We start from the raw sequence: 14,382 nt of genomic DNA on the forward strand, positions 1-14,382 counted from the left end.
GGCTGCCTTTGTGTGTGTAGCACGTACTGGTCGTTCATGAGAGATCTGTTGGCTCTGAAGACACACACACACACATACACACACGTGCACGCGCACACACAATAAGGGCTCCCATACATCCAAACTCATGATTAACTATTTCTGGACTATTTCTAGATGCCAGTTCCAATGGTTGGATCGTTGCATTACAGATAATCACGTTCAGAGACAAGATAATGAAGTTCAGGGACAATCTCCCACCGCAAATGTCCCCCAGGAATTAGAGCAGCTGACTATCATATGCAACGGGACAAATGCACACGCACCCTTTCCCCTACGAACAGTTACCGAAAGTTAATGTTTGTCTGCGACAGAGAGCACTCAAACTTTGATCCAAACTTTGATCCAAACATCCGGTTTGTCCCCCTTCCGCTAAAACTGCTTGAGTGGGCCCTGAATGATTTATCGCGCGCTCTTCAGTCGCACCGAGTTCTGACCAATACTCACCCAGTGTCTATATTTACACTATTAAACTCGCATACATACAGGCACACATGCAAGACATACACTCACGTAATGGTAGGCTCAGATTTCTAGTCCTCCGCACCGACAAGACTCCTTAAGATAATTTATGGGCCCCGCAGATACACAGATCAAGAAAATTCTAGCTGACTGTCAGCAGCCCCGAAGCCAGTGAAGTCATAAAAGTACAGTTATTAGGGGATTATTTTGAGGGAATGAAGTGTGCTGTCATTCAGTTTGTCTTCAGCCCCCGTTTTCTAAAACCGGTAGACGTGTTCAGACATTAACTATCATTAGCTCACGGCTTAACCGCGAAGTAGAGACCTTTCAAAATAGTAAATGGCGCAGCAGCAGTGGGGTGATTAAAGATATTTCGTGGGGGCTGGAATGTGTTTAAATAACCTGTTTGAAACGAATGCTGGGACAAAAAAACCCATGAGAAGTAGCCTAAGTCTACTGGAGGAGAAGGAAAAAAATCGGGCACCATTCCAAAATCGTGACGCCTAGACCCGTGAAAACTAAGACACTCCAGAAGAGAGGAGAAGAGAGGAGGGAGCACGGATTGGAAAGGGTGGAAACAGCACGAGAGCAGTGTCAGAGAAGCGCTGAGATTATTTTATTACTTTGTCCATAAAGGCAATAGTCAACTTCACAAAAATCTGACTGTTTTTGTTCAACAGGACGTTAAGTTGGAAAGAGAGAGAGAGAGAGAGTTCACAACGGTACAGGTGTTTTTGGACTGCGTGATTGAATGGTGAGAGGAAAAGAAAGTAGCCGAGGGAGGAAACTGGAAACCGAAGCAAAACCACGAGTATTTTCCAGAGGATTTACATTTTGGATTTTGACTGAAATAAAAAAATAGAAAATCGGTAATAATTCTGCGAGACGAAGACGAGGATCCCGGGAATGTGAGAGGGGGAGACTTCGCTGAAGCGGAGTATCGGGCAATGAGAGGAGGCGCTCTTCGTGTGTCACGCTTTTTTAAATCGCATTTCCTTTAACTGAGTAGTTGGATGAGTACCGCGACTTACATGGAGCGCCGAATTTCACTCACCTGCGCGCTGGTCATTGTCCTTCTACGGCTGACCGATACCCAAGACGCCGAATCTGACACAGGTAAGCCGCGACCGGGGGGCGGTCTAGGGGTGGGAGACTAAAATACACAGTGTACACTATTGCTCCAGTCCGCTGGCCGCTCAACAGAGGTGGAAATAGCGCAGGCCAGCACACTCACGAAGTCCATCAGAATTCAGAGAGGAAAAATGCAAAATAGACTAAAGCTACAGATAATAATAGCCTCTTTAAAATAAACCATAATAATAATAATAATAAATATTAATGTTTGTATATTATTATTATTATTATTAGTGTTGTTTTTGCTGTTGTTTAAATACTGCTTGCAGCTATGGTTGATTTTAAAGAGGCTGAGACTGTGTGGTGCTGTTATGTAAGGATGGGAAGTTGGCTGAAATAAGAGTTGTCACTTTCCCTCTGATAGTCTCGTTTTATTGCTGATCAATGCATCAACAATATATCGTTATGGATCATGGAACTCTCTCAAACACCTGGTGATACTGTGTTTGACTGGTTCAGAAACTTCTGTATGGTAAAAACTGGAAATACCACCACTTCAGACACCTCAAGACTAGTTTAATCAAGACCCCAGTTTAATCAAGAAGTGTCTGGTTTTCAGGTTCTCCTTAAAAGCAATAGTAACCCTTCTACATGCGTCTTTAATATCTAAGAAGGCTTAAAACATCAGTAGTGGCACTAATTTAGATTTGCTCATGAAAAGGGTTCATTTTGACATTGATATTTTTTGGTATTTATCCAGAGCAACTTACATAAGTCTATTCAGAAAGGTTTGGGCAATGAACAGTGCCAACAGGGTCACGATTGATGGTTATAGTCAATACATAATTTTACATATTAACTTTACAACAAGTTACCTGTCATAGTAGGTGTAAGAAATAGATAATGTAGTATTATTAGGGTTAGGGGATATGGTTTTATATTAAGCATAGGTAGGGCTGGTGAAATGTTCAGTTCCGCATAAGGTCAACATTAGGTGAGCCAAGGTTGGCGGTTGCTGTGGCAAATTCAAATTAAGAAAGTCGGTCTTAATTTGAGGTTGACCACAATCACAACCCTTCTCAGAAATGTAAAATTACACAGAATCACGAAGAAAATATTAATGACCACGTCACTTCCAGAATTAGGGCTGCCTTCAGACCAGACCTGGGTGAAATACGTATTTGTTTTGGATTCAAATACTTCTGCGCTGATTCTGATTCTGCGCTTTACTGATCTTGTCTGGTGGAACCAATGAAATACTCTCAAAAAGTGCAAACCCCGCCTTATTGACAGGCTCAATTGACACCAGGCAAGATCAATAGAGCACAGAAAAGTATTTGAATCCAAGACAAATACGTAGTTGACCCGGCCGGGTCTGCTGTAGACCAATGAAGGTAGTAGGAAGGTTCCAAATGACACCATTATGCAAGACCGCACACAGTCCTGAGCAGGACAGTATCAGTGCACAGGAAACTGAAACTCTGGCGCAGAGTCAAACGAGGGGGAAGCCCAGGACCAGAGTCCCGTGGCCGTATCCTGTGTGCAAGCAGCCAGGCTCAGGTTTTATTGAAAAGTGGCACGTACAGTACACTTGACTTCCAAGGTTTGTGGCCAATGTAAAGGTTCCCAATAGAGGTGCTGCTCATTGGTGGCTGTTGTGCATGAGATCCTCCTGCCCCCCTCCTGCCCCCCCCCCATTCTTTATAAACAGCATTGAGATCCTTGAAAAGGGATTTAAAAAATATAAATAAAAGATGTTCATGCCATATTGCTAATATTAATAACTGATCAAAATCATCATTATTATTACCTTCGTATGATTTCAGGTGTCCTAAACTTTTTCTGAGATACCTGCAGCAAGCTGGTGTTGGCTGTACAATTTGTGCCAACCCAAGGTCCTTGTTGTCATGGTCAAACTCCTTTCTTATATCATTATATTAGTGGCAGTTATATTTGAAACAATATAAATATTTATCTTCTAAAATATACACATTAGCATATCACAACAAAGCTTATTTAATTGTCACCATTGTGGTTTCCAAAGTACTGCATCATGTCATCAGTGGTACATCTTGATGGCTTCTCTGGTTGGGTTTTGTCTTGTGCCATAAAAAAATATAAAAAAATATAATAATTAAAAAACAGTCCTAATGCCTTTCTTGGTAATTTGTTTTATGTGTACACAAAGCCTCTGGATGGTGGTTGCCATGTAAGGAATTATCCACTCTTTGTGGGGATATTATGCGGGGTGTCCAGCCAAGTTATTTAGAAGGAGAGCAGTGGTTAGTTTTTTAGGTCAACTGAAGCATGCCCAGTATTATATGATCATATTTTCTATTGTGTGAGCACTGTAATAATGTGGAGCACAGCATAATTCTAAAGTGGGATTTCCTGTTTTGGGGTGGGGTGGACATGTCTGTAAGCAGAGGCTACAGCGAACTCCAGGATATGAGAGCATCTGCATATTGGACATATCTGAGGCTGACCTGAGCAAAGTCGAACATCTTGTTTTTGTTGCCGCACTGTCTCTGAAGTTCTGGAACCCATCTGGTGTGACGGGACACACCTGCTGATCAGCAGCCGAAGCATCGTAAAGCATCAGCGGGATGTGTGTGTGTGTGTGTGTGTGTGTGTGTGTGTGTGTGTGCACGCATGTGTGTGTGTGTGTGTGCACATGTGCGTGTGTGTGTGTGTGCGCATGTTTATGTGTGTGTTTGAGTGTGTGCGTGTGCGCATGTGTGTATGTGTGTGTGTGTGTTTGTGTGTGTGCGTGCGTGCATATGTGTGTATGTGTGTGTGTGTGTTTGTGTGTGTGCGTGCGTGCATATGTGTGTATGTGTGTGTGTGTGTGTGTGTGTTTGTGTGTGTGTGTGCGTGCGTAGCGCAGGCCCATGCAACCACATATGGTAGAGTCAAGCGGGCAGCTCATGTGCAGATCTGATGCAGATCTTGAGAGATCTCTCTGAGCCTCTTATCTCCCTCCTATTTTGAAACTCCCTCTGAACTCAATGGCCCCGCCCCTGGATGGGAGCCAAGAGGGACACCGCTGCCCCTTGACATAAACCTGAAGCTCCGCCCAACCCCCGATCGAAATGTTTTCCTTTAGAAAACATTTTTTACTGCTTCACTTGAGCTGGGTGCTTTGATGCTACCGAGGTTGAAATAGAGATAAAGTAGACTCAGATAGACAGACAGTGAGGTGGACACTGATGTATATAAATCTGTGTGTGGAGGTAGAGAGCCCAGCAGACAGTGAAACAGACACATGAAGGGCCAGACATGTTTGTTTAGTGGGAGGCAGACAGACACGCAGAGTCTGTGGAAAATGGGAACAAACAGGGCAGAGGGACAGTTAAAGCAAGGATACCCGCCCTCCCCAGGTCAGGGTCCAGAGAGGCAGACAGAGAGAGAGAGTGAGTGTGTGTGTGTGTGTGTGTGTGTGTGTGTGTGTGTGCATGTATGTGCGCATTTCTGTGTATGTGTATGGCGTGGGTGCGGACGCATATGTGCATGTGTGTGTGCGGGCTACCTGCCCTCTGTCCTGTGATGTCACCGACAGGGAACCCCTCACTCCTGTCCTATGTCCTGTGATGACAACAAGTTCCTCTCTTTCACACTCCATTGTTTTTACTCCCCATTATACCTGAGGCTGTAGCCCACACACACACACACACATATGCGTCCGCACCCACGCCATACACATACACAGAAATGCACACATACATACACACACACATGCTCTCAGTCCGGAATGCAGAGAGGGAACACTTTTACATTCCTTCCCTACCACCGGCGCATACCTACCCTCACTCTTTTTTCTCTCTCTCCTCTCCTCTCCTCTCTAACCCCCCCCCCCCCCGCCCGCCCCCCCATGACCAGTAGCACTCGCCGTCCTCTCCAGCTCCTGCTCTCTACCATCTCGTCATCTGTTGTTTATTTCCAGACCCGCTGAGGGTCCTTTGTGCCAGGGAGCGCTGCAATAGCTTGGGAGTTCGTGTTTAATAACACTTCACTCAGGTCACGTAAACATTATGATTGAAGCTTCGCTCCGTACGCTCCTGCCCCCCCCCCCCGCGCCAACCCCCCCCACTGCCTCATCCCCGTTCGTCTCTCTTCATTATTACTGCTGCATCGTTTCTGGCTCGGCCTTTCTCCAAGCACCTCTTTTTTTTTTTTTCCTCCAAGCACCTCTTTTCTCCTTCCCTCGTTTCTTCTTTTTCAAAAAACCTCTCCTTCTCCTGTGCTCTCTTTCTTTCTCCCTCCCTCACTTCCCGGCCCATTGAACTTTAATGACTGTGCAGCAGTGTTCCAAGGAGGTGGAGGTGGAGGTGGAGGTGGAGAGAGAGAGAGAAAATATCTATGTTTGCGTGTGTGTGTCAGAGAGAGAGAAAGAGAGAGGGTGGGGGGGAAGGGTTAGGGAGAGATTTCTGGAAAGATGAGAGGGGAACGGAGAAAGAGCTGGATAAATACAAAAGGAAAGTATGATGGCAGGGCTGTTGCCGCAGATCTGAGTGGATGATGGCGCCCGTGTTCGTGGGCGTCTGCGGGTTCGCTCGTCTCACCGTTATCACAACAGTCCCCTCATAAAGCCCACAGAACTTCTCACCGTCCTTTCGCTAGCGGCGGCAGCTAGCCACAAGAGTCACTGTTCTGGTCAAGCAGCAGCAGGAGCAATGAACTGTTTAGAGCAGGCACATGCCGTGTGGAAGGGGCACAGGACATACTGCGTGTCCCTGTCTCCTCCGGCACCATCCCTCATGCTCAGGGTTAAAAGTTCCCGCATCCTTTTTCCTGTTTACTTACCATACGCTCCGTGTCCTTTCTCTGTCCTTTCCTCTTGTCACCCCCCCCCCCCCCCCCGGTCCCTTCCTGTCTCCGTCTCAGCGTGGAACTGCTGCGAGGGGGACGTCCTGTTCCTGCTGGACTCGTCGGGCAGCATCTCCTCCTACGAGTTCTCGCGGACGCTCGGCTTCCTGTCGGAGCTCCTGCGGCCCTTCGCCCTGGGGCCCGACCAGGTGCGCGTGGCGCTGCTGCAGGTGGGCACCAGGCCCCACCTGGAGTTCGGCTTCCGGGCGCACAGTACCCAGCGCGGCCTGCAGGAGGCGCTGCAGCGCACCAGGCAGGTCCAGGGCGACACCAACACGGAGGCGGCCCTGAAGCTGGCCCAGGAGCAGGTCCTGAGGGAGGGAGGGGAGGGCGGGGCCAGGGCGGGGCTGCCCCGGGTGCTGGTGTGGCTGACGGACGGCATGCAGCCTGGTGCCGTGGAGGGACCAATGGCGGAGCTGCGGGAGGAGGGCGTGGCCGTGCTGACGGTCTCCACGGGACACGGGAACTACCAGGTGCTGCGGAAGGTGGTCACCCCCCCCGTCGACAGCCACCTGTACTTCGTGGACATCGATGATATTAACATCATCGCCAACGACCTGAGGGATGCCATCATCGGTGAGTGAATGGAGCAGGAGAGGAAGGAGTACAAAAAAACCAAAATGGAATATAACTTTTAGACTCATGAGAGGGAGAGAAAGAAAGAGAGAGGGAGGGAGGGAGAGAGATCACATAATTCGTGCAGTTCTGTTGTTCAGAAGGTGTAGTTATAAAGTGAATGGATTAGGTATTAAACTAAGGCAGGCTAACTTCAACTTTCCCCAAAGACTCAAATTCTCATCTCTCTCTTATCCAGTTGCAAAGAGAGAGAGAGAGCAAAAGAAAGTGAGAGAGAGACAGAGATTGACACAGAGAGATATAGATCAGAGCCTATATCTCTTGGTCTCATATATATTTGTTATATTAGGGGGAAAGAGAGAGAGAGAGATCAGAGTTCGGATCTCTCTCTTGAACACCCACTGAACACACAGAGGCCGCTGCTGTGTGCAATGCTGGCATACTGAGCTCATACCGAGTCACTGAGACTGAACCTCTGCAGATGGGCCGTTTAAATAATTCCCATAATCTTTGAGATGCGGGGCATAAACGGACATATGGAACACAAGCTGCGTGTGTGTGTGTGTGTGTGTGTGTGTGTGAGAGAGAGGGAGAGAGAGACTTATGGAGGAAGAGTCTGGTGGAGGTGGAGCTGGGGAGGGTAGTTCCAGACTGTATTAATAGTGTACTTCTGACACAGTACACTGGGGTTCCTGCTATACTTCCCGAACCCTGGGCACAGCTATACGTTATACGGGACCGTCCTGGCACGGGAGGCTAGCAACAGACGGGACGGGGTGATTCAGGAGGAAACGGGCAGACAGGCGGGAAGACGCCGAAATGAGGGGGGGGGGGGTCTATTAATAAAGAAATTTACCCCCCAGCCACTCCCCACTATCTCCAGCCACCCACCAGTAACCCCCACAAACCACCCCCCCGCACCCCCCGCCGCCCAGCCTATGGCCCCCGGGATGCCAGTCATGGGTATTTATAGAGGGCATTTCTCTGGCCAAGGATTGGGTAACGCGTGACGCGCACACACACACACACACACACACACACACACACACAAGTTATTATATGCATAAGGACATATATACTACATACATAAAATGATTAATGCAGACACACTAACACGTGTGCACAAACATGCAAACACACTCTTTTTCTTTCTCTCTCTCTTTCTCACACACACACACTCACACACATACACATTTGACGCTTATGTGCAAGGGAAAAGAAAAATCAAGCCTGGACAGAAAAAAAAAAACATTTTTCGGGGGTGTTAAAGCAGTCGAAAGAAATCAATGGTGGAGAAAACTGCCGTGCTCGCTTCTGACTTCCCGACTGCGTCATCGGTTCCGTAAAGCAGGAAGAGAAAGCGGGAGTGCTCCAGAGGAGGATCCCTCACGAGGCTGACATTTGTCAGAAGGAGCATCTTCTGACGGCAGCTTCTATTCTGAGAGATTTTTACTGCTGGTGTTGCTAACGTAGCGCTGCCGCCCAGGCGTCTGTCTGGGGACTCCTTACTCCTCTCCTTAGCTCCGCGCTCGCACCATCTGTCTCTCTTATTCTCCCGCTTTTCTTATTCTGTCCATCCCTCTCTCTCTCTCTCCTCACACTTTCTCCCTCCCTCACTCTCCCCTCACACTCTCTTCCTCCTTCTCTCACTCTCTCTCTTTCCCTCTCCCTCCTTCTCTCACTCTCTCTTTCCCTCTCTCCTAACACTCTCCCCCTCCTTCTATCCTCTCCCTCACACTCTCTCCCCCTCCCTCCCTCTTTCCCTCTCTCCTCACACTCTACCCCTTCCTCTATCCCTCCCTATCTCCCTCTCCCCCTCTCTCCCCCTCTCTTCTCACACTCTCTCCCTCCCTCTCTCCCTCTCCCCCTCACACTCTCTCACACTCTCTCCCTCCGTCCCCCTCCCTCCCCCTCTCTCCTCAGAGATAATTCGGGCGGAGCGGCTGCAGGTTCGAGACGTCACCTCCCGCAGCGCCGTCCTGCAGTGGCGTCCGGTCCTGAGCTCCGGCACGGGCTACTACGACATCCGCTTCGGGCCGGACCGGACCGGCGGGGGGGCGGGGGGCGATCACGGGCGGCCCAGCGACGGCACCAGCACCAGCACCGGCGGCGGCCAGTGGCGCAAGCTCAGCCGGCCCGGCGACTCCAACTTCGCCGCGCTCAACGACCTGAAGCCGGACACCGCGTACCGGGCCACGCTGACGCCCGAGTCCAACCTGGACTACGTGAAGCCGCTGTCCGTCTCCTTCACCACGCTGTCCGGTGAGAGAGGAGCGGGGTGGGGGCGGGGGGGGGGGGGGGGGGGCGGGAGCACGGGGGGGTGGAAGTATGAAGCCCCTGTCCGTGTCCTTCACCACGCTGTCCGGTGAGAGAGGGGCTGGGGCGGCAGGGGGGGGGGGGGGAGCACAGGGGATGGAAGTATGAAGCCCTGTCTGTCTCCTTCACCACGCTGTCCGGTGAGAGGGGAGGAGCGGGGGCAGGGGGCGGGGGGGAGGGGGCACGGGGGGGTGGAAGTATGAAGCCCTGTCCGTCTCCTTCACCACGCTGTCCGGTGAGAGAGGGGGCGGGGGCGGCGCGGGGGGGGCGTGAGCACGGGGGGGGTGGAAGTAGTACTGTGCGATACATCAGTGTATATTCAACACTCTCTTACAGCAGCAGGGCTGCACAGTGCCGTTCCTGGAGATCTGCCAGATTCCTGTAGGTTTTCAGTCCAACCCTAACAAAGTTCACGTCATTCCACGGAGAGAGATCTCGTCGAGCGGCTAATTAGCATAATCAGTCGTGCAAAATTAGGGCCAAAAGAGAAGAACCTACACGGCAGTGGATCTCCAGGAACAGGAGTTGCCAGTTCATTTCTCACTCTTTCCAAATTCCTAAAATCACATCTGCTCTTTCTCCATTCCTCCTTAATTTTCCATTCCTCTCCACCCTCCACCCCCACCCCCCCCCTCCCCCCCTCCTACACTGCCCAATTTCCTCCCGATATTTCCACGCGCTCCACCCAATTCCCCAACCCCCCAGAGGTCCTGAGCCCAGCTGTGGTGACCGTGTCCGAGTCGGGCCTGGACCGCGTGCGGGTCAGCTGGGGCCCGCTCCAGCCGGACTCGGTGCAGCGGTACCAGGTCGAGTACGGCGCCATCCCGGCGGGGAAGGTGCGCGTCACCACCGTCGGGCGGGACCAAAACTCCACCCTGCTGACCCAGCTGGAGCCCGACACGCAGTACCTCGTCACCGTCAGCGCCTTTCACGCCTCCGGCCAGGAGAGGGCGATGTCCGTCCGGGCCTGCACGCAGGAGGGTGAGCGTCGCTTTCTGCGTAACGTGTGAAATCTTTAAAAAAAATAATCATAATAAAATTAAACACTTATATAATGTCCTTGGGTATGCCTCGTGAATATCCGTGAACTGCAATGTTGCACGAGGAGCTCATGTTACCAAATGAAACCACCTATAACTACACTATACTCTCTCTCTCCCCCTCTCTCTCCCCCTCTCTCCCTTCTCTCTCTCCTCACATTCTCTCACACACATTCCCTCCCTCCCTCCCTCCCTCCCTTCCTTCCTTTCCCTCCCTCTCTCTCTCTCTCTCCTCACATTCTCTCACACACACTACCTCTCTCTCTCTCTTCCCCCCTCCCTCCCCCTCCTCTCCCTCTCTCTCTCTCTCCCCCCCCTCAGAGCTGCCTGCTCTGGCGGACCTGCAGCTCAACACGGTGGGCAGCGACTCGGTGCGCGTGCAGTGGAAGGGGAAAGCCGGCGGGCTGAAGGGCTACTGGGTCACCTGGGAGGGGGACGGCGGCTCGTCCGGAGCCCCCTCGTCCCGCTACCTGCCCCCCGGCTCCCTCTCCACGCTGCTGACCGACCTGCCCTCCAGCACCCGCGTCTGCGTCTCGCCCGTCTACCGGACCGCCCGTGGCGAGGGCCTCTGCTGCACAGCTCGCTTCCACTCAGGTGAGACACCAAAAAACGGAGACCCGTTCGGCCTTACGATGCCCCCCTACAGCTTATGATGCACTCATAAGCCTTATGATGCACTCATAAGGCTACCGATGAACTCATAAGGCTTACGATGAACTCATAAGGCTTACGATGCGCCATTAGGCTCACAAAGCACTCATAAGCCTTATGATGCACTCATAAGGCTTACGATGCCCCCCTACGGCTTACGATGCACTCATAAAGCTTACGATGCACTCATACGGCTTACGATGCGCCATTAGGCTCACAAAGCACTCATAAGCCTTATGATGCACACATAAGGCTACCAATGAACTCATAACGCTTGCAATTCACCCATAGGACATGAAGCACTCATAAAGCTTACAATGCAGTTATAAGGCTTACGATGCATTCGTAAGGTTTACGATGTACTTATAAGGCTTATGATGCACTATAAGGCTTACGGTGCACTCATAAGGCTTATAATACACTCCTAGCGCTTATGAAGCACTCATATGGCTTATGATGGACTCATAAGGTTTATAATGCACTCATAAGGCTTGTGGTGCGCTATTAGGCTTATGATGCACACATAATCCTTATGATACACTTATAAGGCTTATAATGTACTCATAAGGCTTCTGATGCACTTACAAGGCTTATTATGCACTCATAAGGCTTATGAAGCACCATAAGGCTTACGATGCACTCACACTCCATATATCCAAACATATGGCTCCCATAGCGGTGTGTGGGTGGTGATGTGCACCAAAACAGCACTGGAATCCAAACTTTAAAGCTGCAGGCCGGATTCCTGAGTGGGGTATTATTTCTACGACACCCTTGAGATGAGGTACACTGTATACTTCAGTAAATACCCAGCGAAGTTGCCTGGGCCGACTGAATCTGGCATGCAAATAAATAACATATTTGTATCCACCCAGGGAATGTCTAAACAAGCACTCGCATCTGGCCTTCCTTTAAGGCGTGTTGCAGGCAATTAGACGGCATGTGTGAGTCTAGAGCAGTTATGTGCGTTTGTATTTGCATAGCCCATTCTCTCTCTCATTTATCATTAGTGTTTTACTGGAGGTCTGTGTTCTGATGGCTTTATTGCTCTGTATTGATTTTATTGCAGCTTTATTTGTTGCTTTTAAAGTCTTTTTTGGCCTTTTGTCCCTTTTTAGTTTCTTTTAGGAACACTGTTAACACTGGTTTGATTGGAGGTTATTGTTTGTTTCTATGAATACTATTTTTTCAAATGTTTAAAAAAATGGGACATAAAAATAAAAAAATCTAATCTTTCTCTCCCCCCCTCCCCCCCCCTCTCTCCCCTCTCTCCCTCTCTCTCCCTCTCTCCCTCTTTCTCCCCCTCCTCCTCCCTCCCCCCCCCTCTCCCCTCCTCCCCCCTCCCTCCCTCCATCTCCCCTCCTCCCCCCTCCCTCCCTCCCTCCCCTCGTAGATGCAGAGCCTCGGGGGGACAGATTTCTCAGACGAGCGTGACCCACGCGGGAGCCTCAGCTGGCCCTGAGAGGAGGGGCAGGGGTAGAGATGGCTCAGGGAAACACTGAAATGGGACAATGAGTCTTACCCCCCCCCCCCCCCCACACACACACCCCCCCCCACTCCACAGAACACTCTCTCTGCCTCTCTGCTACCTGTCTCCAACGAGGGAGGGTGCTGCACCAAGCATGCTTACACACACACACACACACACTCTCTCTCGCGCACACACAAACACACACACAAGCACAAACACACTTACAAACACATGCACACACAAACAGGCACACGCACGCACTCACACTCGAACGCACCCAACTACAAACGCTCACACACAAACACTCACAAGCACAAGCACAAGCACAGACACAAACACGCCCCAGTCGCTCCCTAAAGTTAGAAGTACTGTCACGTGTTAGAATACGAGGGATAGGGGTAGAAGAGAAACATATTTTTAGTCCTGCTTATGCAATGGGGGATGTGCAATAGAGTTTCACCAGACGAGTTGCGCACGGAGTAGCATCAGAGTAGACGAAGCAGAAAGCATTCAGTTATTTTTCCAGGTTTTCACAGCATATAGTATATGTCCGTGTGATATTAAGGGAACAATCAGCTCTCGGGGCGCTCCCGTCAAGCCGAGCCTTTCTCCTGGTGAGTAACAGAAGGCCGACCGCCGCAGCGGGAGCCCAGATGAACTGAAGAAGAATCAGACGAGAGATCACGTCCATTCGCCTGCAGTGAAGTTGGCTGTGCTTCCAATGGTTTGCGTGAAATGATACACATGATCTTGTGAGGGTAGAATGGTGTAGTTCAACTATTGCCGATGTGTATTCAGGTCTAGGTAAAGATTCAAGTTTCCACAAAATCCCCTCTTTAATTTAAGGAATCTCCTCTATTTTTCTCTGGATCCATTTCAGAATTTCCAATGGAAAACTCAGTGATTGAGATCAGTTTTTAAAAAGACTCTACTGCCCCCCTGTGGTGTTTTAAATTAAGGTTCCACACCATATTCGTGGTTTTGCTCCATACAAAAATGAATTTAAATATTGATTAGAATTGCAGACACTAACAGAAAGGAGAAATAAATGCAAGCATAAACAACTAAATAATATAAGTATGTTTTAAAATGTTTTTACTTTCTCATTCTAAATGCAGAGTATTCTCATCTTGTAATGCTTTCCTGCTGGATACTTTTTGACATGACAATAAAGTGCAGGCCAGGGTGATTAAAAAAATACATCCACTAACTATGTGTGCTAATGATCAGTTCTGTTGTGAATTCTGAATCCCTTCATCACACCATCTCTTCCTCTTCATCAGCCACCTCCCTGGCCGCTATCCGCACAAGTTTCAGAGTGAAATGTTAAAAAAGAAAACAGCCACCGTGTGCAAACTCACCTGGGTCTCCTGCTCCGCCTGCCGCCAGCTCTCCACAGGTACCTGCCTGCCTGACTCAAAGATCCAGGGCATCTCTTTCCAACCATAACGCTGTTGCCATTGGGCCCCAGAAATTGGGGTCACGTTCTCAGTGTACCCCCCAGTCCCGGCTGGGTCGCTCTCTCTGGCCCTCCCTCCCCCCTGCTGACATCAAACCTGAGGAGCCCATTCCAGTGCGTTCCATCGGGTAATTCAGGTAGCTGGGCTAAGAACTGTCCAAACTCTGGAACAATTTTTAAAATGCAGCGTTCCTGCCAGGATGTCCTGAGCTTCCAAGGTTCTCTCTCTCCCAGGTTTTGGCATTACTGCGCGAGGATTTCACAGTAGTGCTTCTCCAGCTGGCAACGGCTTGCCATGCGAAACCCTGAGAGAGGACAGCTGTGAAAGCACACAGCTAAGAGGGCTTTTGCGGGGAAATAAATCACCAAACAGCACCACGGCCAACGCAGTGCAGAGTACCCAAAATGAACCGCTACTCTGCTACCTT

The 14,382-nt window shown here is 50.0% G+C and overlaps 1 protein-coding gene across 1 annotated transcript; it reads left to right on the forward strand.

Moving 5' to 3' along the window:
* The first annotated feature begins 661 nt into the window (after positions 1 to 661).
* Positions 662 to 14,128, forward strand: vwa1 (von Willebrand factor A domain containing 1). The gene is made up of 6 exons (XM_064300665.1): positions 662 to 1,617; positions 6,460 to 7,017; positions 8,941 to 9,279; positions 10,039 to 10,314; positions 10,695 to 10,967; positions 12,418 to 14,128. Exons 1-6 carry the CDS (start codon positions 1,515 to 1,517, stop codon positions 12,456 to 12,458), a joined length of 1,590 nt encoding a protein of 529 aa, XP_064156735.1. The 5' UTR covers positions 662 to 1,514; the 3' UTR covers positions 12,459 to 14,128.
* The last annotated feature ends 254 nt before the right edge of the window (positions 14,129 to 14,382 follow it).

Source organism: Anguilla rostrata, chromosome 11 (assembly GCF_018555375.3).
Source record: "Anguilla rostrata isolate EN2019 chromosome 11, ASM1855537v3, whole genome shotgun sequence".
Taxonomy (NCBI): Eukaryota; Metazoa; Chordata; class Actinopteri; order Anguilliformes; family Anguillidae; genus Anguilla; species Anguilla rostrata.

Excerpts from the sequence above, each read along its gene's own strand:
- vwa1 (XM_064300665.1), top strand. The coding sequence starts at position 1,515 with ATGAGTACCGCGACTTACATGGAGCGCCGAATTTCACTCACCTGCGCG. Across the intron at positions 7,018-8,940 it reads CCTGAGGGATGCCATCATCG|AGATAATTCGGGCGGAGCGG; the intron begins GTGAGTGAATGG and ends CTCTCTCCTCAG. Across the intron at positions 9,280-10,038 it reads CTCCTTCACCACGCTGTCCG|AGGTCCTGAGCCCAGCTGTG; the intron begins GTGAGAGAGGAG and ends CCAACCCCCCAG.